This window comes from Erithacus rubecula (assembly GCF_903797595.1).
Source record: "Erithacus rubecula genome assembly, chromosome: 2".
In the NCBI taxonomy this organism is placed as follows: domain Eukaryota; kingdom Metazoa; phylum Chordata; class Aves; order Passeriformes; family Muscicapidae; genus Erithacus; species Erithacus rubecula.
Genome location: NC_136685.1, coordinates 108746352 through 108773917, shown reverse-complemented (window position 1 = coordinate 108773917; position 27566 = coordinate 108746352). Strand labels below are relative to the sequence as shown.

Sequence of the window (27566 nt, the reverse complement as noted above, 5' to 3'; positions counted from 1 at the left end):
AGACAGGTCCCTGTGCCTCATCCTGGACACAGGGGGGACATCAGTCCTGCCTCCTCTGCTCCACTTCCCTCTCACCTCACACATGTTCCATGCCAGCAACAATTCCCTGGCTCACTAGTAACCACAACAGTCAGGAATCTCCTAAACCCCATCTATTAGAAACAAACAGTTCAGTCTCAGGCAACACTGACACACAGATCAAACCCAACTCTTGGCATACTCTGCATGTGCTCTGATACTGTGGCACAGCTAGTTTGAGATGTGTATGTTTTTAATATTCCCAGCAAAACAGGCAAAAATACTATATATGTATCTACATCTACATTTATCTATATATATATATACACATATACACACAGAAACCTGGACACAGATCTGCCAAAACACCCTTCAGAGCTTCAAGGAAAAAGACAAAAGGACAAAAGCCCCAAAGTAGTATAAAAACCCCAGAAAAATAAAACCTAAGCAAAAGGAATCCTTGGCCTAATAACTGTTACAAAAAGCATCAGTCCTGTTTAAAACAAGAATTACTCAGGGCTTGGTTTAGTTTCTATCAAAAATACATTTTAAATCTGCGTGTCCAAATCAAATAACGTTTTTGCTTTAAAGTGGGAAAGATAAAGCTCAGCATTGAACAAAAAGTGGTTTAAAATAAACCAGATCTTGTTCGCTGTGCATTCAAATATTTTCTAAGAGAACTTGGAGCATGTGAAAGTCCAGAGACAAAAGAAAAGCATGTGTTATCTTTGCAACAAAAAGGCTGCAAAATCTCGGTTTTATGTAAATCAGCAGGCACAGCTCCCTAGGCTGTAAAACCAGGGAATGCTGAAAACCTCAATAGTTCCTCGACTCAAGTGTTGCTCCTGGGCAATGCCATAATATTCATTAAAGAATCCATTTATCAACAGATCCCACACGCCCAAGTTTTCCAGCACAGTTTTTCCGATGCCCCACTGCAAAGGATGCTTTAAAAACAGCCCATTCCACACCAGCCATTAGCAACTAAAAAAGCCAAGATTTACACTATATCCTCCCTGATAACGCCGAGCATTGTGCTTTATTTTCCAAGTCATTAGCATGCACAAGAATGACCTCATGGTGAACAGATGCACTTGGATATGGCAGTGATTAGATCAGTCCTCTCAGCAGTCAAGTGTGCCCGTTCCCATTAACCCCCGAGGTGCCGGGCTGGGGCTTCCCTGGAAAGCAGGAACCCAAACCCCTGGGACTCAACCCTTGTGTGTGACTGCAGAGTGCTGCTGGAGTATCCAGCACTCCACTTCCATCCCCAGGGCTAGCACCGTGCTTCTGCCTGCTGATCTTATACAGAAACTGCCCAAAGCCCCAAGGAACCCTCAGGAGCCACAGACTCGGGGTGCTGCTCTGCCCACTTCAGCTTCACCCATCTTTTTAAAGAACACGCAAGGATTCTGTTCAATAACTGTTTCTGATTTTGGCTGAGGGAGCAAGAGCAGCAGCTTAAAGCCTGTCCATTAAAAGGAGAGAAATCTACAGAGGGAAAGAATGAGAATAATTCAATAGTGTTGGATTATGGAGGATTTCCTGGGCTGCCTCTCAAACCCTGCCTAATTAAAATACAGCATGTAATGCACCAGTTTAACAACAAAGGGCCGTATTCCCAGCTTTTGTTCCTAATCTTCACATCCCCTAAATGAGTTTGGGGATGGCCATTCTGCCTAGGAGGCTGCACTTCCAACGCTGAAGATATCTGGGCTATCTATGATCCATACAGGGAGCTTAGGGCTCTGCTGCTCAAAACACCAAAGGAAATACACTGGACAATTTTCCTGCAGAAAATGCAGCACCTGCAAGACTGGTGTCAGGGAGACTAAACCAGGGCAGGAAAACCACATCCCCCATGAGCTTGGGGATGCATGTCCAGGAAACACAAAAACATCCAGCTGAAATAATTATCGCAGTGCCAGCAATGGGCCAGTCACTGAAAGCTGTGCTTGATCTCTCCCTGTGCTGTGCTAACTCCTGAGAACACCCTGCACTGTGACAAGCAGCACCCTCATCCCTGAGCCTCCCTGCTGCACACATGCACTGGCAGCATCACACCTGGGGGGCATTGCAAGGATCAGAGAGAATGAGAATTCACCCTGAATTTACCTGAGCAGCTCGTGCTCGGCAGAGTCAGCAGTACCATCTGGCTTGTACTGCCACCTGTGCCAGCTCCATGCATCCCACAGAATCATCAAGGCTGGAAGAGATCAACAAGTCCAGTGGCCAACCCTGCACCACCATCATCGCCCCAAAATCACACCCTGACACTTGCAGATATGGGGAACTCAGTGCCTCCCTGGGCAGCCCGTGCTGCTGCCTGACCACTCCTTCAGAGATAAGTGCTTCTTTTTATTTACTGCTCCCTGACTCCTTTTTTTTCTGTTTCAGAATATAAAAAATGCCCCCAGTATTCCTAAAAGTGGCAGCCAGGTGATTGCTGCAGGTGCAGGACAGGTGGATCTCTGCCTGGAGCTGCATCCAGCCTCCCTGCTGACTGATAAAAAACACGTCCCCATGGCCACAGCTGACACTGCCCCTGCTCAGCACTCACTAAATCTGCAGCAGAATCAGCAGGTAATGTGAGGAGGCTCTCTGAAGCAGACACTGACACCAGAAGTCATGGCCAGCCTCCAGTTCACGAGTGGCAAATTAATTCTGAGGCTCAGAAGTCTGAAAATCGGGACCTGACCGGGGCGGGGGGGGGGGAGGCTTTGCACTTAAAAGCAATTAAAATAATGAAACCATACCCGGGTACTCCTGATTTAACAGCTCTCTGAAATCCTCAGCTACCGGGGAACACTTTAACACATTTATCCTCCAAAAATCGGGGCTGCCCTGCCAAGCCACAAGTGACACAACAGCGTGTGCTAAGAGCAACACGAAAAGGGAGCACAGCCATGCTTCAAACAGATCGCTGGATCTACATTTCTATTTTCTGCTACGCCCACAGACAAACGATTCAAGTGCTAACAACCAGCCCTGGGCACGCGCCGCGCTCCCATTGAAACGGGCGGGTTTTTGTCTCCGACTTTTGGCAGAGTGTATAAAAGAATTTAATGCACAGCTGTTCTACTTTTTAATGTAGGAAACATTAATCAAAGCTTTAAGTTATAAGCTTTGCTAGCGTTGTTTAGTATTCCAGTTGAGCAGAGATCAATGGATGCATCCCGCGTTCCCTGACGCCTCTCCAGGACGCAGAGGCGCGATTATGTAAATAACCTGGGTTTCCTCCCCCCCTCCTGCCGGCGCTTATCTCCACAGCCTTCTGCCTGCTGCTCCTGGCCACCACTGCCCGGCCAGCACACGCCTCTTATCTCCTCACAAAGCTCCGAGCACGCCAGACAATGCTGCGCGGCTGCTTCTATTCCTAAGTGATTTATGCCAGCAAATTTAATTTCTTCCTTCTTCAGTGTTTCAGTTTAGATGGGAGATATCTGCTAACAAGTGGGGCTAAAGAGAAATAGAGCAGATGTCCTGCAACGTTTGTACAGGTTGGAAATAATCTATTCGGCAATCCAAAAGAGAAGCAGGGAATGACTAGCAAGTGCCAGTGCCACCCTAGGAGTGTCAACGATGCATTAAGGAATCCCTGTTAGAGAGTCCAGCACAGGGTGACCAGATACTCTTCTGGATGCTGGAAAAACCCACACTTTGGAGGCACTAGAAATGTGCATTTCAGAGCCAAACTCCCTTTCACTCAAACTCAACCAAAGCAGCCAGGCAGCAACTGTGACTGCTCACCAACCTCACCCTCTGCAAGGCACACGAGGAATAAATCAACTCCCGGAGCCGGGCACTCTACTGTCAGCCCTCAGCAGCCCTGGTGTGAGCACACACACCCCACACACCCTGCAGGCTCCAGGGCAGCCCAGGCTGCCTGCTCGAGGGGATGCTCCTCGGGCACTAATCCCTGACCCTGCCATCAGCTGAGTAATCCCCATTTAGCATTAGCAGCAGCTTCCCCTGCCAGGAACTATTTCTGATAAGTGAGCCCCGATTCAGGCCTGGCTTTTGAACAACATATTCCCAGCTCAGCAAGAACCCAGAGCCCTGAAAGAGCCCGAGCCCATCCCTGCGAGAAAGTTCATTAACCTCTCTGGAGTTGGGGGTTAACAGGATAGCTGAAGAAAGGAGCAGTGTGAATAGCTCTGATGCAAAACAAATTAAAATGAATGTCATCATTCCTTTTGATATTCATTAGTTGATTCAGGGGAAGAATGGTCTCCTTAAATTTGCAAGCATTTATCTACAAAAAACAGGTATACATCTGCTGCTCAAGTGCTTCTCGGAACTACAGAGAAGAATAATGTGCAGAGACTCACCAGTTCCACCGAGGGAGTAGCTGGGAGAGGGAGAGAAGACCTGAGCAGCAAAATCCTCAAACGTCATCACTTCTTTGTGGTTCTGGATGATGGCCTCGAGGTACAGAGCTCTCTCCTCGTAGCTGTGATGGATGGCCCGTTAAGGAAAGGTGTGTGCACAACTCAGAGCCCCACATCCACGCTGGAACCAGCTGCCCAACAGTCCTGAATGGGAACAAGGAGGGGACACAATCAGGGCTGGAAATTCGGGGTAACCATAAAGTGCAAATAGGGGGGTGAAAAACTATGGAAATGGGTAACAAATGGACATTAAGCACTCCCAAAAATGAGTAAGTATTTTAAAAAGGGAAGGAGAGGAGTCTCAAAATCTGGGAATTCCCCCCCAAACCGCCGTGTCCCAATAAAATAAAAACAGGGAGTGAAAAGTGATAACACCTCTGGAGCTTCCTGACTGAGAAGATGTGGCCTGGGAGCTGCCCAGCACAGGAGCAAAGCCCCAGATCAAAACTCACCATCACAGCCTGTGGCACTATGGGAAGCTCCTGGCACACATTATTCCTGTTTCAATGACCAGAAAGGTAATTAGGTTGGAGGAAAAATGCTACAGGACAGAGGGATACAGTCCCCCCCCCACCCCCACCACACACACACAGATTGATTTGGTCACTAGACTTCTCTTAGAAGAAATTAAGCACAATAAACCAATTCCAAAAGTGTGATGGTTATATTTAGGGCAGGTGCTAGAAGGTGCAACCTTATGTATCCCAAGTAAGTGATGCCCAGTGGACAGAGCCAGCCCACAACTTGCATGCATTATGGCCTGAATAATGCAGAGAACAAAGCGAGCTAACATCGAGACTATTGCCTTTTAATTAAAACTCGGCAACCTGGAACACACAGCATTCAAATGTGTAATCAAAAACCAGTCACCAATAAAACTTACAAGCGTAACAAGCTGAAGCAACTTTCCAGCTGTCTTAATAGGACCCCTGCTTGCAGCAGCCTTTCAGAGCAGAGAAAGCAAATCTTCCCCTTTTGTGTAGAGCTTCTGTCTGCTCAGAAGGTGAATCACACACTCCCAATAACAGGATAACGCCTGGGACAAACCTACAATGGGCTGGAGAGCCTCACGTATGACTTTATGAATTAGGGCTCGCAGGAGCCAGGATGACATCTCATTCTCCGTTTCCTCAAGGAAAACAAAAGTTTTTCAGCACCTCATTGTGTTCCTGTTATGGGGAAATGCACTCCAGCTCTGCAAGGCTGTTCTGTGGGAGCAAAGGCCAAGCTGAATTTAGAAATTAGGAGCAGGAGAATAACACCAGTGACAACAGAATGCAGGTGAGGGTATTTAGAATTGAAAAGCATTACTAATTAATATTGAAGTGCCATTTGTGACTTGCAGTACATTAACAAAACCACTCTGAAACACTATTAAAAAAAAAAAATCAGAGAAAAGCAGTGCTTAAAGCCAGGAGACGATGGTCTGGCGTGGACCTCGAATAGGCAAAGCACGTCTTCACCGCACGAGAGTTCCTGCAGGCGTGGTGGCAACAAAGGGGGGAGAAAGAAAGAAAGGCAGAATTTTGCGTTTAACGCTGGCAGAGTACGATTGATACGCGATAAATCTTCTTACAAACTTCCCGTGGAAGCCTGAAGAAAGAAAATCACTAGGCAGCGCGGCAGCGTTGGCAGCTGCTGACAGCGTTATTTGCTGAGCTCTCCTGCCCGGCCCGCGGCGCTGCCTCCCCCGCACCGGCTGAACTCCTGGTGACTCCTGCTAATGAATAGGCTGCCAAACTCCTCCAGAGGAGGCACACGCCTGGGCCCAGCTCTAAAGGGAGAGAGGGATGCCATTCAGCGCTCATTATGGGGATGCCGACTGCCGGGCGCTCCGCTGTTGCCAGGGCGGTGCGGGAGGAGCGGGGACAGGAGCGGGGAACGGAGCAGGGAGAGGAGCAGGGAGAAGAGAGGAGCAGGGAGAGGAGAGGAGCAGGGAGAGGAGAGGAGAGGAGCGGGGAGCAGGGAACGGAGAGGCGCAGGCAACGGAGCAGGGAGCGGAGAGCAGCAGGGAGCAGAGAGAGGAGCAGGGAGCGGAGCAGGGCGCAGACAACGGGGCAGGGAACGGAGCAGAGCAGGGAGCGGAGAGGAGCAGGGAACGGAGCAGAGAGCGGAGCGGGGCGCAGGGAACGGAGCAGAGAGAAGGGAGGGGAGCAGGGAACGGAGCAGAGAGCGGAGCAGAGAGCAGGGAACAGAGCAGGGCAGGAGCGGAGCGGGTCGCGCCGCCCGCCCGGCGGGGGCTGCGGGGGCCGAGCCCGTCTGGCAGCGGCACGGAGCTGGCACGTGTGCCGCAGCGGGAGCGGGCCCGGCCGTGACAAATCGCTCAAAGGGCTCCGCGACACCGGGGGACGGCGACCACCTGAGCCCGCGGGCCGGCCCGCAGCGCTCCATTCATCCGGCCCGGGCTGCTCGTGGCGCTTCCAGCCGAGAAAAGGCTCTGCAGGCTCGGGCCGAGGATGCCCTGCTGGGTCCCGAGCGGCTCTGAGCATCCCACACAGCACAGCACCCGCGCACCGCTTCGGGTAAACTGCCCAGGTCTGCAAAAATCCCACTGACGAGCTGGAGGATGCTGCTCAACACACAAAAAAATGGACAAAAACCGCCCGGACAGCACAAGCAGCTACGGGGGAGGCAGCTGAGCAAGAACACTGCAAAATCTGCGGAGCCCTGTAGATGCCCAGCACTGTGGAGGCACGCACGGAACAGCCCAGCTCAGCGCCCCTCCCGCACTGGGAATCCAAAAGCAGCGGGTGCAGGTACCCCCAGCACACACTCACCAGCCCCGGCACTGCCCGTGCCCTCCTGGGGCACACGCACGTTTGGGACAACAGCTGGGATTCGTTCAAAAAAGTCAACTAAAATTTTACTGAGGTTTAGGAATTTGAATGTGGAGAACAAGCTGTTAAAATCACGAACAAGCTGTTAAAATCTCTCCCAGAAACACCTCCATCCTATAAAAAAAGCATCACGAGGTTTCCTACTTATCACCCTATAGGAACGTGTGTGTCCCAAAAATCCCTCGGGCAATACTTCGGGCAGAGCTGCCCCGCAGAAACGCGCTGCGCCTTCAGACTAAGAGCCAACAGCAAAACAAACATCAGAACCTCACAGTGACCATCTTTAACCCGACCTCTGTTCACCTGCGAGCTTGGGGCAGAGCCCACCCCACACCAAGTGCCACACCAGCTAGAGTTGAACCGGCAGCCCCGAGGGGCTGGCTGCCTTTCCCTGGGGCTGGAGCAATGCGGGGAACACGGATCCAGGGCTGGGCTGAGCCTGAGCCCTGCCCCAGCTGAACGCTGGACAGCTGGCTGCCCTGATTAACTAAGCCCCCTGTTATCTGGGGGCTTGGGGCATCCCCTGAGATCTGCAGATAAATGGAGTTACACCAGACCCTCGAAGGAGCTGATCAAAAGCTCCTCTTTTAATATGTAGGGCAATTTGACCCACCCCTCCACGGCTGCATTATTTTACATTTTGCTGCTGCCGAGGCAAAGCTCCAGAGCAAAATGGTTTAGACAGACACAAACAGGTTTGGGGTTTTTTTCATTTCGTATGAAGTAATGACATTGAGAGCCGTGACAAGGTGTGAATTATTGATCATGAATATATATAAAACTGTGGGAGAGCAGGAATTCAGATCTTACTTGAATACAGCAATCAAATCTCAATGTTTTAATATTAAGAGCTTCTAGTAATGTTTTATCAGCATACCAATTATTCTAACATTTCAACCACACAATGAAGGCTGTTCGAAAAAAAACCCCGACAAATTAAAATGCTAACATCAGTTATTTGTGATAAACCACATCTGATTGCAGCAGCAAGATGAACTGCAAAGTGAAACACACAGGACATCCTACCAGATGCAAAACAAGACAAAAGGCAGAAGCTTTTGAAAATTCACCAGAGGCAGGGACCAGCCAGCAATCAGCTCTCACCCACCAGCACCACTTCCACATTTAACCTCTACAACACAGGGCCAGTTTCAGACACACAGTGTAAAACATAAATACTGACAACCCTTCACAGCCCTCATGGTCTGGGTTCTGCAGGTGACCTGAGCCATCCCTGCACACACACACACCACACTAAACCACACCAAACTGCCCTGTCGAGAAACAAGACCTGCTGCAGCTGCCACCTGTGCCATGCAGCCCACCAGAGAGGGGCTGGGGGGCACTGGGCCAGTGCAGCAGCTCTCAGAACAGAGGGACACAGCTCCTTCCAGCCCATCAGACTCACAGACAGCTGCACATCCACGTGCCAATTCCTTCTTACACAACTAGGGAGAGCTGCAGAAAACCTTTGGGTTTACTGTCCAGTGCCAGAAACACCTAATTCAGTTTCCTCCTGATTGTATCACAGGGCCCAAAGATGCTTCACAAGAAGGGTTTGCTCCTGACATTGCAACAGCAGTTTGGAAAACAAACAAGAACAAAAATGTTTGGGACTTACCAAAGCAGAATAAAGCCAGGACCACAAAACCGAGGTTGGCAGAGATGTGTTGGCTGATGACCTTCCTGCACCTAATTGTCCTTCCCAGCTCTGAGGAGGATGGAGTTACTGTGCTTTCAGAACGTGGTGTTAGGCAGCTCTGTGTGAAACTCAATCTGCTTGATTGGCCTCGCCGTCCTTTACGGTCTAGTGACCAAACTTCACCCAGAACTTTTGGGGGAATTCCAGTAACGTGTATCCTTCACCAAACAGGTGCAATTAAATGGTACCTGCCAGCCACCACAGACTTGTGTGCTTTTTTTACACCAAAGCATCCGAGATGGAAACTCTGCAGTGGTGCCTGTAGAGAGCTGAGGCTGTGACCATGGGGGTCCCCACAGCCAGCCCCCACCGTGGCCATCTGTGCAGGCTGCACCAGGGGAGCCAGGGCTCCCTTGGCACAGCAGGGCCAGCCCGTGCCAGGGCTGCCGTTCCTCCTCCTCATCCAAAACGGGCAGCACCAAGAGCTGATCTCTCTGCAGCACAATGCTGTGCTGCTGTGCCACCAGCCACACTGACAGGCAGCTCTGTGTGCTGGGGGGATGGCTGGGGCTCAGAGCACCCCGCTGAGGAGGGGACACGGCTCAGGCCCCCGGGAGGCTGCGGGCAGTGACCGCCCCAAAGGGGAGGGCAGGCACACAGGGACAGCAGGCGCTCCCCAGGGCTCCAGGGGACACCAGCAGTGCCAGAGCAAAGCCGTGCCGGGGGTGCCCCGGGGCAAGAGGCTCCAGCCCGCAGCACCTCTGGCACAGCGCTCCCGCCCTGCCCTCGGGGACGGAGAGAATATGTGGCACATTAGTCATGCCAAGCGCTCGGGGGAGCCTTGCATTTCTGATGAGAGAGGCAGAGAGCAAGCTTTCATCTCCATCCGTGCGCAGGCAGGGGCCCCAGGGAGCAGCACACGCCGCGACAGACGGCAGAGGAACGCGGGGCGCTGCCCTGCTCCCCCGGCAGCACTGCAGCCCGTCCCTGCACACAGCCCTGCAATGCTGCCCCTGCAGCCTGGCAGCACTGCAGCCCGTCCCTGCACACACCCTGCAATGCTCCTACACCAGCCCGTCCCTGCACACACCCTGCAATGCTCCTACACCAGCCCGTCCCTGCACACACCCTGCAATGCTCCTACACCAGCCCGTCCCTGCACACAGCCCTGCAATGCTGCCCCTGCACCCCCAATTAACACTGCTCCCTTCCAGAGTTACACAAATGACAAACCACACACAGCACTGCAGGTTCTGCACGCTGCAAACTGCCCTCTGCCCACTGCATTCCGTGTCACCACTGTACTAACAGGTTGGGATGGAAATATTTCAATTACAGTGAGGACATAATGGCTGTTAGCATTTCAAGGCTGCAGGGCACACTGAGGTCTAACCACCCAGAGCTGCTTGTTAAAGAGCTCTGGATCCTGACGCCAAATTAGCGGGGCATCATTCCCCCCAAATATACATTCTCTGGAAGTAGCCATACAGCTCCCTACTCACTTCTGAGAGATGAAGGGATGGCAGCTGCCTAGTGTGTCCATTCCAACAGCCAGGTACATGTAACACTCCTACAAGATCTGCTCCACAGTGCACCTGGAGACAAGGATCAGCTCCAGCTCCATCAGAGCAGTCCCAGCTGGGACTCTCCTGGGATAACACCACACTCCACTCACAGCCTGAAGGTGCCAGCCTCACCGAGCTGCTGCTGAGCAGCACACACACAGAGGGATTCCTGCAATTACAGGGAACACAAATCAGCTTGTCCCTAAAAGAAGCTGAATTCATTTAGTTCTAACTGCATCACAGCCAGGGGAACAACATCTCAGAAAGGGCCACCTCTGTGCCTTGGACAAACCCAATGGACTGTCAAACTCACTCACCAAGGAACAATCCTTTCCAATTCACAAATGGATTTTCTCACCTACTAAATGTTACCAAACCCTGTCAGTTTGATAAGAATATTATGATCTGGCAACTACAAGCAGAACAAAATATAATTACACAAAGTAATTTTGCCCCTTCTAGTTCATTACAGATCTTTTCATTATTTCTGGGCCTAACACTGAATGGCTCAGTTTCAGGTCTATTACAGCTGGCAATTTCCACTTATTGCAATCAGGGACAGGTAACTGGGGCTTATTATCACATCCATTACCAGTGACACCATTTGCAAGATGCTTAACACGGAATGGACTTGTTGCTGCAGTGAGACAGGCTGGGAAATTGCTCCCTGTGAGGGGGCAGGAAGGAAGAACAAACTAGAGCAAAGCCCAGCAAGAAACCAACAGGGATGTCCCAGCTTTAAATTAAAAGCAGGCAGGTCCCTCTGGGATGCTGATCCATGAAATGGACAGACCCTTCCACAGCCCTCAACAGGTAGAGCCCCAAAGCCAGATGGTTAAGCAGCATTTAAAATAACAGTTTTCCCCTGAAAGTGACCCTCCAGAAGGGGAACTGCATTCCACTCCCACAGCACAGCTCAGCCAGTGGGCATGCTCCTCGTTTTCCCAGAGAAAATTCAAATTCTGGTGCATATTGATGAAATTCGCTTTTTTTAAAACCTAGGAGATGGGATGTGTGAGTGGAGAGCGAGCAAAACTGAAAATCTAAGAGACCCCTTCACAGAAAGACAAGTCAATGCACACCTGAGGCAGGTCAAAACCAGAATATTCCATACAGGTATGAACACACAGGGGATGGGAACACACCCCAGAGCAGTGCAGAAGGAAAACTCCTGCCCATGGGAATAAATGGCAGAAACAAGGAGTACAAGGTGGTCCCAAAGACCAGGTGAGGTGCTGCTGGAGCCTCTCCCAGGTGTGTGTATCCAGGTGAAAAGGCCCTGAAGAGCAGAGCAGGCTGGGCTGGGGTCACAGACACCCCAGTGAGAGCTCAGCTGTGCATCCTGCACCCCCTGAGGTGTCTGGGGTATGGAGCACCCACTCACACCACCATGGGACCAGCTCACAGAGCACAGGCACTTGGTTAAAATGGACAATTAATCTGATCTGAGAGCCAGGGCTGCTGCAGAGAGCTCTGCAGGACAGCCACAGGAAGGAGATGTGAGCATCCCAAAGAGCAGGATGGATTCCAATGAAGCTGGGGGAAGAGAAAAAGGGGGAATATGCAGGGATGGTGACCCAGGGAAGAAGCTACACTGCAAGACCACTGCATGTGCTGTCAGGTTTTCCTCTATTCAGGTTCTACTCCAGGTTTTAATTTACTGTCTCAAGTTTCACCCAGTTTGAAAAGGAAGGTTTTATCATTCAATTACCCACTAATCTGCCTTCTGCAGAACACAGCCACTCCTGCCCAGTTACACACTTATATTCTGAGCAACTCAGGAAAACATTTTCTCCCAATCAACTACAAAAGGTGTTTTTTGGGATATGAAAGGCTGTTCACAGCTGCTCATTCCCCACACACCTTTGTCCCTGCTAATCAGCTCAGAAGGTCCAGTGATCAGCCTGCCAAATTCCATCCACTAGCTGGAAAATGCCCCCTGCAACCCAAGATGAGCCATCCAAACACCTTCCCTTGCCAAATAACTTCGAGAGCCTCGTGTTTGGGTGTGATTTCAGAGCCTCCTGCACTGCCAAGCTGGACCCAGGGCTATGACTGTGTAACTGCAGCAGCACACGGAATTGGGTACTGGATATCAGATATTCGGCTTTTTTGGCAGCACCTCTGCTCGCTGGTGTTTACCTGTGTTTGTCTGACCCCTGGGCAATGCCAGGAGTCCCCTGCAGATGCTGCTACCTTGCCCAGGGTTGGGCTGTTGGATCTGGAGCAGACACTCTCTGCAGCCCCAAACAATGCCCAGCACTTCCCCATGAAAAGGGAGAAAGTGAACATTAGCACATCAAAGGCCCCTTTCTGAAAGAGGAAAAAATTGCACGATGCACACTTTAATCTTTCTGACAATCTATGCATGGCCTGAGCTGAATTCTGTTTTTCACACAAATGGGGATGCTCCACACGAGTCTGTACCAGCAGCAGCCAGAACAGAGGAACACGAGCTAGCACAGGCTTTGAACTTCTAAAATATGGATTAACACGCAATAATATTTAACAGCTGACAGAACAACATCCCTCTTATCTCTCCTAATAAACCCAAACAGCATCAAACGTTTTACAGCCAACCTACAGAAAGGCTGCTGAAATATTTCAATCTAAAAATGAAAATGAGTCAGTATTAAACAAAACACAGGCAACATTAAAATCTTAATGTAAATGCCTATTGTGTAAAATCAGTTACCTGACAGAGAACAGCCTTAAGTGTAATTCCCTTAATCAACACTTCCATTTATCTGCTTACAGATTTAGAAGAAAATATTGCTAAAATACACATGAAGCATCTAAACTCATTCTAAACTTGTGCCTGTAGGTCTCCTGGCACTGGGAGGACTCCCATCCACCAGGGAGGAACAAGAGCTCCCTCCTCTCATCCCTTCACCCAGTTTTCTCCAAATATCTGCTGTGGTGGAGTGGTACAATCTGCACACACATCAGTAAATGCACATGCTGAGTGGGTTTGGTCCTGACTCAGCCTCAGCATCTGGAATAACACCAGCCAGATCCCAGCCTCCACCTTGCAGAACATAAATAAAAAAAAATTTAAAAAACATCAGTTCTCCTTCCAGATCTGCCAGAAACTTAAAACACTTCAGTCCCAGAAAGGAGAAGGGGAGCACACGTGGGTGCTGGAAATGCGGGATCAGTGGTGAGCTGGCACAGAAATACTGGAGAAGGAACTAAGAGTAGCTGCTTTGGAAACCTCTCCAGAGAGGAGGTCACCCACCATGGCACAGCCCAGCACCCTGCAGCACCCCTGAACCAGGGGCTCCCTGCACTGGGCTCACAAAAACCATCTGCAGCTTCCAGAGTCTGCCTTGCTAAGCATGGCCCCAGGCCCAGGACCTTTATTTCCCTTCATATTTTGCTCCTGCAGCCTCACTCAAAGCTAAAACACAAACTGGGGGAGGAAAGAATGGCTGGGCTGGACAGATGGTCAGCCTGGGGATGCTGAAAGGGATTTTGAGGCAGTTGAGTGGTATGACTTAATTCTTGTCCTGAATATTGAAGGTAAACACAGATCAATGCAAACAGGGCAGAGCACAGCCCTGCACCACTGAGCTGGGTGTAAAAACCAGCAGCAGATCACAAATACAGCAATGAATAAAAAAAAAAAAAACAACAACGTTTTCTTTAAACTCCTGCCTCTGGAAATACTCCCTTCTCCTGTCTGCCCAGCAAACAGAAATAGAGTGAATTTTTTTAAAAATGCAATGATTTATCCCCTGCACACAGGTCACTGGCTCAGCACAGTCAGAATGAACAGAGGTGGAGCAGAGAAACTCCCAGTCCTGGACCACAACTCCAGCAGCACTGGTGGGTTCTGCTCCACCCCAAAAATCTCCTCCTAGTGAATGCCACATAAAACTAACACAGCTGTCTGGGGCCTGATGCTCAAAATGCGACAAGAGGATGAAATATGAGGGCAGGAAAACGTGTGTCTGCAGTAATCACCTTTCTAATGTCCTTCAGTAAGCACTGAGGTGAAGAATGGAACACTTGCTTTGCTGATCTCTGTGAATTCTCCTCACAGCACAAGGGAAGGTTCAAACCCTCAGTACTGGAGACCCTGCAAGGCCCTTGTTTGCAAACCCTGGCTCCACAGACACTGCAACTGATGCAAAAGTGGGGACAGAAAGTGAAATCTCTGCACTTTGCTGTCTGAGACCCCAGGAGCTGGTGTGTTGACTTTTGGGATTCCAAGCCCCACGTTGCTGTGGCATTCCAATCAAAGGGAAATGCTGGCATGCAAATCCCATTCAGCAACTTGAGAATGCTGAGGGCTTTTACAAGGCAAAGAACACGTTAAAAGTTCATTAATTAACCAGTGCTTGGGAACAGATGGAATGGCTATCTGGGCTCTAATTACTGTAAGTTGGGACAGAGGTTCACAGGCCTTAATGAGGTTCAATAAAATGAATGATTACACATCAATCACAATTAGAGAAACCTGTAAGATGAGCTGAATTATCATGGCAACAAGTCATGAAACACGGGAGCACGAACCCCAACAGGTTCTGCAGAAGCCCAGAAAGGAAAGATTTCTGAATTCAAGCAACTCTCCTGGACTCACTGCCACATTTCTGGCGTTGGGGCTTTGCAGGACTGAGATGCTGAGCTAAGCCCAGGTGTGCTGCACAGGTAACACAAAGACTTCAGTGGAATTCCTGCTCTAACAGCCCTTCAGGGGCTGCCAGCTGGAAGGTTTGATTCACTTCTTGAAGTGAATCACAGACCAGCAAGGTGTCAGATAATCCACACTGTCTCACAGGTGAAAACCAGCCAGGTGCACAATCCAGATGTTCAGCACAACAAAAAACTGGCCCAGGCCAATCCAGAGAAATAGTAACACCCAGAAAATTACCTGAGACTCTGTTTAACAGGCAGTGCTGGACATGCACTAAATTGTCACTAAACATTAGGTGTAAGAAATCATCAAAAGCCACCTGCTCCTGTTTATACACCAGAACCCTGACAGGTAAAAGCACTGGGAAATACACACAGAACTAAATGCTGAGGGGGAAAACCCCACAAATTCAACATGCCAGCCAGAAAACCAAAAAGTAGCTTCCTCCTATTCCTCTCACTTGATGTCACCATGCTCATATCATCCCCAGGATGGCTTTCAAAGCTTTCCAGATGCAGGTACAGGGGAAGCCTTTGCTCTGTAGGATGATAGTGCTGCCCATCACAGCATCTTTTACACAAGAGGCACAAGAATTCCTGTTTTCCCTCCTTTTGGGGTCAGCTGCACAGAGCTGGTCAGGCTGGAGGGACTCAGATCTGCCTGGCATCCTCAGAGCTCAGCCACTCGTGCTCAACAGCAGAGAACCAAAGCCATCAACAAAACCCCAATCTAAGCCTAAAACCATTTTTCCTGTTTAGAAAGTTGAACTTTTGATTCGGCAACTTCAGCACGTACGGCTCGCGGGAACCACACACTGAAGCCAGGGTTTGAAAAGTTGGAAAAATGACCTGAACCTGTACTGGTGGCTGCACAAAAGTGCCCACAGAAATGCCCACACATGGATCTGCCCTGCTGGATGGAAACTGCCTTTGCTTTGGCCCTGGACACGGAGCATCCCCCAGAGCCCAGGAGCCCCCAAGCCATCCCTGGGAAAGGCTTTCCCCAAATCCCTGCTGCAGGAGCCCCTGTAAAAAGTGGCCCTGGGGACCCGAGGCCACCTTTGTCCCTTTGTTCCTTCCTCCCGCACGTTTTTTGCCTGGAACAGCCCCTGCTCCTCACCCAGCCTTTCCATGACCCGACCATTCCACAGAAAGCAGCCTGGCTTCACTTTTCCCCGAATTCCACACTTTAGTTGTGCCGCAAGGAGTGCGAGGCATCCTTTTAACCTGCATGACTCGGGGTGATTTAACTGGGTTTTGTTCAAACGCCGCACAAAGGAATTAGGCTGGGAGGTTCGGAAAAGGCGTCGGGGGCACCAGCAGCTCCCTCTAGTTGGAAAGTGCATTATCATTGTCCCTGAAGAGCCAGTAAACAGCACGGAAACCCAAAAATCACAAGCTGCTCACACCGGGATGCACAACCCTCCTACATCCACTGCTTACAATTCCCTCCTCTGAAATGAAAATAACTTTTGGTTATAAACGGCGGCGACTTCCGATTAATTTTTCTTTTTTTTTTAAATACTAGCGAAAAATTTTAAAATCCCAGCATTTGACAACGAGCCCGCTTTGGAACAAAAAAAAAAAAAACCCGCCGCACGTTGCAAACCGGCTTTCACCGAAATTTAAAATAAGCGCGCATATGCTTTAAATAAATATAGGGTTTCAGATATTGATCCAGAAGCCACCTCCTTACATTTCCACGGCTTTGAAACTAAAGAAGAGGCTTTTTAGCCCGAGGGGTTAAAAGTGTGGGTGTGGAAGCGGTCTTTTGTTGGAAAAATTAGCAATGCTATGAGTCATTGTGCATTAGCGGCAGAATAGTTGTGCATGTCGCATGAATGCAGACACCATATGCCATGCGGGGCCGGCCGGCGCTTGTGCCGCCTGGGCATCCCCAGCGGAAAGGCGGCCGGACACTGCCGGGAGCAGCAGCAACAGCTGGTGAGCCAGCGCAGCCCCCAGCCCAGCCCCCAGCATAATGAACCCCCCGCACAAAGCCCCGGCCCGCGGCGGCGACCCCCGAACCGCGGAGCCGCGACACGGCCACCGGCGGGGACACCGACACTGGCACCGGCAGGGGCAGCGACAGGGGCACCAGTAATGGCACTGACAGTGGCAACAGTAATGGCATCGACAGTGGCAACAACAGTGGCATCGACAGTGGCAACAACAGTGGCATCGACAGTGGCACCAATAGTGGCATCGACAGTGGCACCGACAGTGACACCAATAATGACACTGACAGTTGCACCAACACTGGCACTAATAGTGGCACCAATAGTGGCACTGACAGTGACACTACACTGACAGTGGCACCAACAGTGGCACCGACAATGGCACCAATAATGGCACCAATAGTGGCACTGACAGTGGCACCAATAGTGGCACCAATAATGGCACTGACAGTGGCACCAATAGTGGCACTGACTGACACTGACACTACACTGACAGTGGCACCAATAGTGGCATCAACAGTGGCACTGACTGACACTGACACTACACTGACAGTGGCACTGCACCAACAGTGGCACCAATAATGGCAGTGACAGTGGCACTGACAGTGGCATCAATAATGGCACCGACAGTGGCACTGACAGTGGCACCAATAGTGGCACCAATAGTGGCACTGACAGTGACACTACACTGACAGTGGCACCAATAGTGGCACCAATAATGGCACTGACAATGGCACTAATAGTGGCATCAATAATGGCACTGACAGTGACACTGACAGTGGCACTGACAGTGGCATTGACAGTGGCACTGACTGACACTGACACTACACTGACAGTGTCACTGCACTGACAGTGGCACCAATAATGGCACTGAGAGGGGCACTACACTGACAGTGGCACTGATGGTGACACCGGCAGTGGCATCGACAGTGGCACTACACTGACAGTGGCACCAATAATGGCATCAACAGTGGCACTAATAGTGGCACTGACAGTGACACTACACTGACAGTGGCACTGCACTGACAGTGGCACTACACTGACAGTGGCACCAATAATGGCACTGACAGTGGCACTACACTGACAGTGGCACCAATAATGGCATCAACAGTGGCACTAATAGTGGCACTGACAGTGGCACCAACAGTGACACCAATGATGGCACTGACATTGGCACCGACGGTGACACCACACCAAGAGTGACACCGATGGTGACACGGCACCAACAGTGACACTGCACACACCACCAGTGGCACTGATGCCTTGGGTTTCATCACTTTTCAGAACCTCTGCTGCTAAGTGTGTAACTCTGGAAGTTCCTAAGAGCATTTACCAACACCTAATCACAGGACATTTAGACAAACCAGCTCCTTCCTAGATGGATAATCAAGGACTACCCAAAAACCATGAACAACATCGAGGGAAAGGGGAAAGGCTGAGACTCCACAGCCTGGGGCTGTGGCTGGACAATTCACCCCAAGATGTGGATTAACCAGGATTCACCTTGGGTTAGGTTTGGGTGCAGCCCTGCCCGGGCTCTTGCACTGCCCAGGGTGGATCCTTTCAGTAAATTCCTATTTTATTCCTTTTGCTCTGTCTAGTCTCTGCTCCGGGTCAGCCTTTCAGGCACCAGCCCCACTCCCCTGACCCCTCTCCTGCCAGCACCCCCCACTCACAGCCCAGCCACAGAAACCCAGCTCCCTCTGCTTTTCACCAACCTGTGACAAAACCCAAACAAAAACAACAGCAGGACACTCTGAGTGTGAGTGGAAATTCACAGCAAAGTTTCCAAAAGACACCACGGAGCTTTAGCTATGCACATCCCTTCAAAGGTAACACAGGGAAACAGCAAAATCATCCAAAATTACTTTGAAAAGACACAATGTGAACCCTCTGCAAACGGGCAAAAACCACCACAAGATGGGATGAAGCACTTGTCAGTAACCCAAATATACCAATTTTGCTTCTGTCCAAGAAGGTCTGGAACCCATCCACAGCCCCACTGGGGTCTGGAACCCACCCACAGCCCCACTGGGGTCTGGACACCCACCCACAGCCCCACTGGGGTCTGGACACCCACCCACAGCCCCACTGGGGTCTGATCACCCACCCACAGCCCCACTGGGGTCTGGACACCCACCCACAGCCCCACTGGGCTCTGATCACCCACCCACAGCCCCACTGGGGTCTGGACACCCACCCACAGCCCCACTGGGGTCTGGACACCCACCCACAGCCCCACTGGGGTCTGGGCACCCACCCACAGCCCCACTGGGGTCTGATCACCCACCCACAGCCCCACTGGGGTCTGGGCACCCATCCACAGCCCCACTGGGGTCTGATCACCCATCCACAGCCCCAGTGGGGTCTGATCACCCATCCCCAGCCCCACTGGGGTCTGATCACCCACCCACAGCCCCACTGGGGTCTGGTCACCCATCCACAGCCCCCCTGGACCTGCTGCTCCCCACAGCCACTGACAGGCAGGTCAGGTGCCTTGTCACATAAATTGTCACAGCTCCCCTGACACGTGCTTTAGAATTTCATAGGCACCAATATAGCTGGAGGGCACTGCTTCTTGGGATGAAATAAAGGGGACAAACTGTGAGCCCTCCCTGAAAGCAGGAACAGGCTTTCCATCTCATTTCCCCGGCGTGATCAAACGCTGCAGAGCTCCAAATGCCAGTGCCACAAAACACACACTGAGAGGGACACAAAACACCACACGAGCCTCCAGAACATCTGACAGCCATTCACACAATTCAGTCCATCACAGAAAATACCTTTCTTCCACAGATAAAGCAGGTAAGCAGATCAGGCACTCCCTATTAGGTTAATCAGAAATTGGCTTAAGCCAGGAAAGGGATTTCATTCAGAATTTGAAGCTGATGTTCTTTGCCTAATCTCCTTGGTTCCAGATAATAACACATCCAGGATATATTAGTATGCCAATATCTGGATGAGCTGCAATGAATTGAAGTTATGGGTGTCTTTTTTGTTACTAGTTTAGATGGAGTTTTGGCTTTGCCCTGCTGAGCTGCTGGCTGGCACAGGCCAGCAGGCACAGCACTGCCATTCCAGTGGAGAAAACTCTGAGAGTTACTAATTTATATCAAATTACTTCTGCAGGGTCAGGGCTGTGCTTTCCTCAGGCCCACAAAAAGCAGTGCAAACTGTCAGCTGGGAAATGGTGACATCCAGTGCTCAGATATCACATGAGGAGTTCCCATCCCCACCCTGCTTCATCTGAGCTTGTTCCATGCACAGACACCTCCAGCACCTGATGCCACAGCACAGAGTGCAGGAGCCAACAGGCACAACGAGAATCAGACCCCTCTGCTGCCCATGAAAACAAACCAACATATCCCAAAAGCCAGACTGTGCACAGGGATCATTTTATAATCAGTGTCTTACAGCACATACAAAAGATGCCCTCAAAAACCTGCATAAATATATTCCTTTCAATACAACGGCTGTAGTAAGCTCAAGTATTATTTAAGTTCTTGTAAAATTGAAGTCATCCTATTACTTACCTCTTGCCCTAATGAATTCCTTAAAACCAAAAGCATTACTTAAAGGTAAAAAAGAAGAGATTACAAACAAGTGTGGTGTGTCAGCCCCTGGTTTTCACAGATTTCCAAGAGGAAGGGGGAATGTGTGTCATCTCCCAGTCCCCATGGAAACCCCTCTCGGATATTGAGCACCAAGTCGGGAGCCCTTTGTGCCTGATGAGATTTCTTCCACAACCTTCCAGCAACAGACCCTACAGCTTCCTCCTGACTCCTTCCTAATTGAGATGCAAATTAATCTCTGTGGCTGATTACACTTCCCTTACAGCCCCTGACAAGTGCAGCTGTAGCCGGAGTTTCCAGACTTTCCAACAAGTGACTTCAGCTGTCACTGCTGGCAAGGCACTGCCCCAGCACCACGGGGGGATGAGCAGAGCAGGGAAGGGTCCCTGCAGGTCCTTCACAGGCAGCACGAGCACAGGGACACCAAAGTGTTTCATCTGTCACCACAAACACCCCAGCACTGACCCTTGGCAGGGATGCTGCTGCTTGACACAAAGACAAGCACAGACATCACAGATCCTCCTCACACTGTCCTGCAGCCCTCATCCCAGCCACAGCTATGACTGAGGTGTGCCCTCACTCTGCCAGGACTGTCACTTTCCAGTTCTCCCTCCTGCTGACATGTCTGGAGTTATTTCCATCCCCAGCCCACGTTTTAACAATGTGCATTTCAAGCAGATTCCTCAATTCAAAGACCAAAACATTTCACAAACTCTTTCTCAAAGCCATTTGATGAGAAAAACACTCAAACCAAACGCTCCCCAGAGAAAGTTTATCCAGAGGTAAGTGATGTGATTGCCAGAACAAGCTATGAAATGCAGGCTGGCATTATGAGAGCAGCCCAGCAGGGGTGCCAACCAGGGCTCTGCAGCACCCAACAGCCACAACTCCTGTCCTGAGAAACCACTGGTGGAAAACAGCTTCTGGAAATGCCCACACACAGGTGTGGCTGGAATGAAAGTGGAGTTTGGGGCCTGAAACATCTGCATCTGAGGACAAATCCCATCTGCCTTATTAATGTAACGAGTCCAAGTAAAGTTAATTGGATAGGATCAGAGCACGGCTGAGCTCTGGCTACCAGCCTGACATGCACAGTCCACAACTTCTGTCACAAAGGTGTTATGAGCTACCACTTCTCACAATCAAAGCAAGACACGTCCCTGCTGAGAGAGCATTACATTTTGGACACCCCGCTGGGTGTGCACGGAGCTGGACACAAAAAAACCTCCAACCTTTGACAACGAAAATGAACAGGAAAATATCTCCAAGCCAGCCTACCTGTCTGCAGGATGGTGCTCCAGGTGAGAGCCCTGGCCCGTGGAGAAAGGATACAAGCTCTGGTAGAGGGGGATGAGGGACTTGACAGCTCTGCTGGCGTTGATGCAGGTGGCACAGATGAGGCTGGGCAGCAGCTGGGCAGTGACAATGGCACCGTCGAAGAGCGGCCCGAAGAACGGCACCTGGGCACCCCAAAGAGAAAAGGAGCTTCAGCAGCACTGCAGGGCACTGGGACAGCCTGAGAACTGCAGGGTGACACTCACTCCAAAGGGAAAAGCAGCTTCAGATCCACTGCAGTGCACTGGGACAGCCTGAGAACTGCAGGGTGACACTCACCCCAAAGGGAAAAGGAGCTTCAGCAGCACTGCAGGGCACTGGGACAGCCTGAGAACTGCAGGGTGACACTCACTCCAAAGGGAAAAGCAGCTTCAGATCCACTGCAGTGCACTGGGACAGCCTGAGAACTGCAGGGTGACACTCACCCCAAAGGGAAAAGGAGCTTCAGCAGCACTGCAGGGCACTGGGACAGCCTGAGAACTGCAGGGTGACACTCACTCCAAAGGGAAAAGGAGCTTCAGATCCACTGCAGGGCACTGGGACAGCCTGAAAACTGCAGGGTGACACTCACCCCAAAGGGAAAAGGAGCTCCAGATCCACTGCAGGGCACTGGGACAGCCTGAGAACTGCAGGGTGACACCCACCCCAAAGGGAAAAGGAGCTTCAGCAGCACTGCAGGGCACTGGGACAGCCTGAGAACTGCAGGGTGACACCCACCCCAAAGGGAAAAGGAGCTTCAGATCCACTGCAGGGCACTGGGACAGCCTGAAAACTGCAGGGTGACACTCACCCCAAAGGGAAAAGGAGCTCCAGATCCACTGCAGGGCACTGGGACAGCCTGAGAACTGCAGGGTGACACCCACCCCAAAGGGAAAAGGAGCTTCAGCAGCACTGCAGGGCACTGGGACAGCCTGAGAACTGCAGGGTGACACTCACCCCCAAGCTGGGCACTGTTTAAATCCCCCATGACTGCCCTCAGCACCTGCACACACACACACACACACACATCCCACAGCTTTCTGCTGGCTGGGCAGGAGCTTCCTGCACCCAGGAGCTGAGGCCAGCTATGAATTTGCAATCAATATCCCTTTGGCAGTGGATGTCAGGGGCTGTTTTCCATCTGGGATCCCAACAGGAGACCCTGATTCACTGGCTGACTCCAACGCTGGCAGGAGGATTTGCAAAGAGCTATTTACTTCAGATAATCCTCTATAAACTCCTTCCATGGATTTCACAGGAGAGGAAAAAAGCCTCGAGCTGGTCCAAGATGAGGAGGTGTGTGGATTTGGGCCCAAGTTTTGGTTTTTTTTTTTTTGTTTTGGGCTCCTTCAGGGCCACCTGCACAGGAAACCCCTGTGTGACATCCTCTGGTGACCAAAGGCTCTGCAGACAAACACCACACTACGCACAAGAGATGCTTCCTAAATTTCCAGAATTGCAGGCACAAAACAGACCTGAGCCTGCCAAACCCAGAAAATGTTGATGTTCAAATACATAACTCTCAGTAAACCTTTGCAAGTGCTCAAACTCATTTCCCTCTCACAGACTCAAAATGAAAAAAACAACCCCCCAGCTAAAGCCCTAGACAGGAGCCAGCAGCAATTATCAATATTTAAGCTATGGATTTTTTCCATCTGTACAGAGGCTTATCACATAAATAAATACCCTCTATTATTCTTCTCCAACTGCTTGTGGGTGACTGTGACAGTCATTCAATAAATGGACAAAGGGAATAATATAAATCCCCTGCATCTAGGGAATTCCTCTAATTAGAAGTGGCAATGAATTACAGAAGAAATTTGGGTTTAATGTAACATCTGCAAATGACAGCTGTCTCTGCACACACTTCTTCTGTCATTCCTTTACTTAAAATAATTACCCGCTCCCAAAAATCCAGAAAAGTGTAAAATGTTTCCATAGTGGCTTTGCCTCCTTTTCAATTTTTTTTTTTTTTCATTTGCTGCTGGCAGTTGGAAGGGAAAGGGGACAGAGGAAAAAAATCTATGCCACCGAAATAATAATGTTATGGAGCATCAAGTTCTGCCTCTTTTAGGGAGCAGCAACGTTTTTAAGTGAAATTTTTCTCCCGTGCACTGTCTGGAAGCATCGGCAGCAAGAGAAAAGAAGGTAAGAGTAGAGATAAGGAGGTTAAACACATCCCAGCACTAAAGTGACAGCAGCACCCAAACAGCAGATATTTGTGAAGTCAGACCAGCAGATGCTCCGGGGAATTTTGGACTAGTAGGTTTTGCTCACAGCACTTGCAGCAGGAGCTGGGGAGCAGGGCAGGCTCTCTCAGCCCTGCAGCACAGGATTTACAGATGGAAACCAGGGGCAGGTTGGTGGCTGGATCCACTGAGGGCTGCAGAGCCTGGGATTGCTCATTCCTGAGCTCACCCAGCAGCACCACTAACTCCCATGCCAGGGCTGCCTGCTCTGCTCAGCACCCAGCACAACAAGGCTTCAAACAAGCAGCCTGCTTTGACAGGAATCAGTTACCAACACGGAGGGAAACACCCCCTCCAAATGCCGCTGCCAGTTACCCGTGAAGCAAAAATTAATATTCAAACTGCAAACACCTGCTTGGTTCCGAGCTCCAGCAGCAAAAACCATCTAAAAGTAGGCAAGGTTTAAATAAACCTCCCCAGCACAAAGCCTTCCCCTCTCCGCTGGTTAAAGGAGCGGGGAATGGGTAAATTATTGTACCAAATGGCTGAGAATTAATCTCCGGTGACGAGCCGCAATCTAACGAGGCATCTGTGTCCCAGGGAACCCGCAGCATGTCCCTGGCGGTATGTGCAGCGCCCAGCCTGCCTGCCACGCTTTGTCCCCTCTCACAGGCAGCTTTTCCCCTCATTGTTCCCAATATCCTCCTGCATCTGTGACGCGTGGAATGCATTCACACCAACAGACTTACTATTGTCTTCCCTCCCGAGCTTTGTCGGGCAAAGACTGCGAGCGCGGCTCCTGATAATTATATTGCTTAATTAATCAAGACAAAAAAAAAAAAAAAAATTTGCAAATCGTTGCCCGGTTGCCAAGCAGGGAGATCAAAAATGAAAACAATACAAGCTGAAGCGACGTAACAAAAGTAACAGCTATCTGATCAGAAATTCTTCTGTAATGAAGCTATTAATGCTAAAGCGGTTAATGTTAACATTGCTCCAGGTGTCTCTACTTGGCTGCAAACAAAAAGGCTAACATTATGGATATAAAAGGCCAAATGTTGCCATGGATTCTGTAACCTGATAGAGAGGACAGCCTTTTCATTCGATTAGGGAATGCAATTTAAATGCCAGGGACCGAAGCCAAACAACAGACATTTCTCTCTGCAAGGCTCGTTCATTCACCCTGGGGTCAGTAGCTGGTGAACAAAAGGTCAGCCACACTTGCCCTGGAAATGTCTGGATTAATTTTATTACATTGTAATGGTTTGTACTTTAAATGTAGGGATAACACTAAATTTCCAGTTAGCTCTTACTCTGGCTGCCCGTTGGGTGGTTTTGACTGATATGTGAGATGACACAGCTTTTCTCTGTCGCTCCGGAGAAGTCTGTTCCTAATGCCAAACTCTCACTCCCCTGATGGAACACCGAAAGCGAAAATGCTCAAAAACTCAAGTGCAAAAAAAAAAAAAAAACAACACCCCACTGTTCGAAAATTTTCGAGTGGTCACCAACAGCCCCATCATTCACAACTCAAAAAAAAACCTCACTGCAGCAGGTCAGTGTGGGATATGATGGAGAAATTTCGCCCAGCTGTCTACTCCTTGGACAAACACCATCCCTTGCACACGGTGTTTATCACGCTGACCACTGCCACAAAACGCAAATTTGTGCCAGGGGGAGCGTTTACCTCGGGTTTCTTGAGGATCTCGATGAAGAACATGCGGCTCCTCATGGGGTAGATGACGATGAGCACGTCCCCAAAATCGGTGGGGATGATGCCCCGGCGGTAGTTGCGGGTGTGCTCCGACCACACGACGTGAACCTCGTCGTTGCCCAAGTGTCGGAGCTGCAACGGCAAATTGGCTCCTCGTTAATGCCCGTTAATTAGCGGCCAATTAATGGCGGGCGATAACCGCGCTGCGCAAATTGAATTACGGGGAATGTTCCGTCGCGGAAAAGTTAAAATATTGTTTTGCTCCGGTTGCTCGTGAAAGCATCGGCTCAATAATTTGCTTCGTTTGGGACTCGTTGTTGTCTGATGGCTTAATTAAGTTCATTATCAAACTAGCCATTAGCGTGATATGTAAATGTACGTTACCTACAGTGATTTAAGATGGAAAACTGAATTACTGGAACAAAGTGTCAACCGGCCGAGAATCCCGCTAAAATAAGCTGTCACAGAAATATGAAATGCCTTGACTCAGAACGTGAAGAAAATGCCTGTCATGACCCACTCGAAGTGAATTTATTACCCACAAACACCTCGCTGACTGTGGCTGGAGGGGCTCCTGCAAAATATCCACAAGGGCACAAGGATGGGAAATACCGTGGGAGATCCTCCTCTGCGTTTGGAGCAGAGCTGCACAAAACACAGATAAAATTCACACATGACACACACAGAAAGCACCCTGTGTGTGTGTGTGTTTGCTGTGCTGCTGGAGGAGCTGGAGGTGATCTAACAGATGGCAAAAACTCTTTGGCAATCACGTACAAGCCCAGCACAATGGTTTCAACTGTAAGCTTTAAAGTTAAAATGTAATCCACACGCACAATGCCAGCTCCGGGCATAAAGAGAATTTAAGTCCCACTTAAAGCTTAAAAGACGCCCCCCACCCTCTAATTTGGTGCTACCCCTGCAACAATGTGCACAATAGACCGAACAAAGAAGCCAAAACGAAGCTCTGCTACTTCAGCCTGTGTGTGGGGAGAGGGAAAAGGGAAAAGGAGGTGGTGATTTCACTGGGAAATAACAACTAACCCCAACATGCTTTGGATCAGCCCACACTGTGCTGATGAAACCTCCCTTTTCACAACCAGGCAGAGCCTTCAGAAGGAAAAACTTTCACTCCTACGGGTTGGTGGCAAACTGGAGCCCTCAGTCACGAGAGAAACGTGGCAAAACCAACGCACTGAAAAATCAAAAGAAGTTACAACTGTGAATTGGGCTTACAGCTCAGAATGAAGTAAAGCTCAGTCCCCAGAAAGACTGAGATTCTCGGTTTATTTTGAATTAAACAGAGGGTGATAATTGTGAATAAAAGGTAATTTTAGCTCTGTTCCTTTAGCTCTGTTTGTAGAAAACAGAGAAAAACATGTCTTGGAAAAACATGGGAACATGAACAATACCTTTACTGGAGCTTCTTACATGTACAAATCAAACAGAAATTGCTGTTCTGGTGGTCACCCTGATACCTGTGCAGATGCTCAGTAAAAACAAAAGCAACACCCAAGAAAACACGTTGGTAATGCCACGAACTGACACGTGCCAAAGGCAGCAGGAATTTACACCGGGACAAAACCCTGACCTCACTCTCCGTGCCACCTCCAAAGTGATTATCAGGAGAGAGGTGTCAAGTTTAGTGTTACACAGCCCAAAGCCCATCTGGTGAGCCCACAATGGTGGCACCCAGCAAACTGCTGCAGGAAACCCATCAAATAAACA

At 50.0% G+C, this 27566-nt stretch overlaps 1 protein-coding gene across 1 annotated transcript in view; it reads right to left on the bottom strand.

The window, feature by feature from the left end:
* Positions 1-3923: 3923 nt before the first annotated feature.
* RALGAPA2 (Ral GTPase activating protein catalytic subunit alpha 2) overlaps positions 3924-27566 on the bottom strand; it is a 61181-nt gene continuing 37538 nt past the window's right edge. The window contains 3 exon segments of the mRNA XM_079298263.1: positions 3924-4471; positions 21954-22081; positions 25812-25970. Coding sequence (XP_079154389.1) covers positions 4270-4471; positions 21954-22081; positions 25812-25970 — 489 coding nt within the window. The 3' untranslated portion in view covers positions 3924-4269.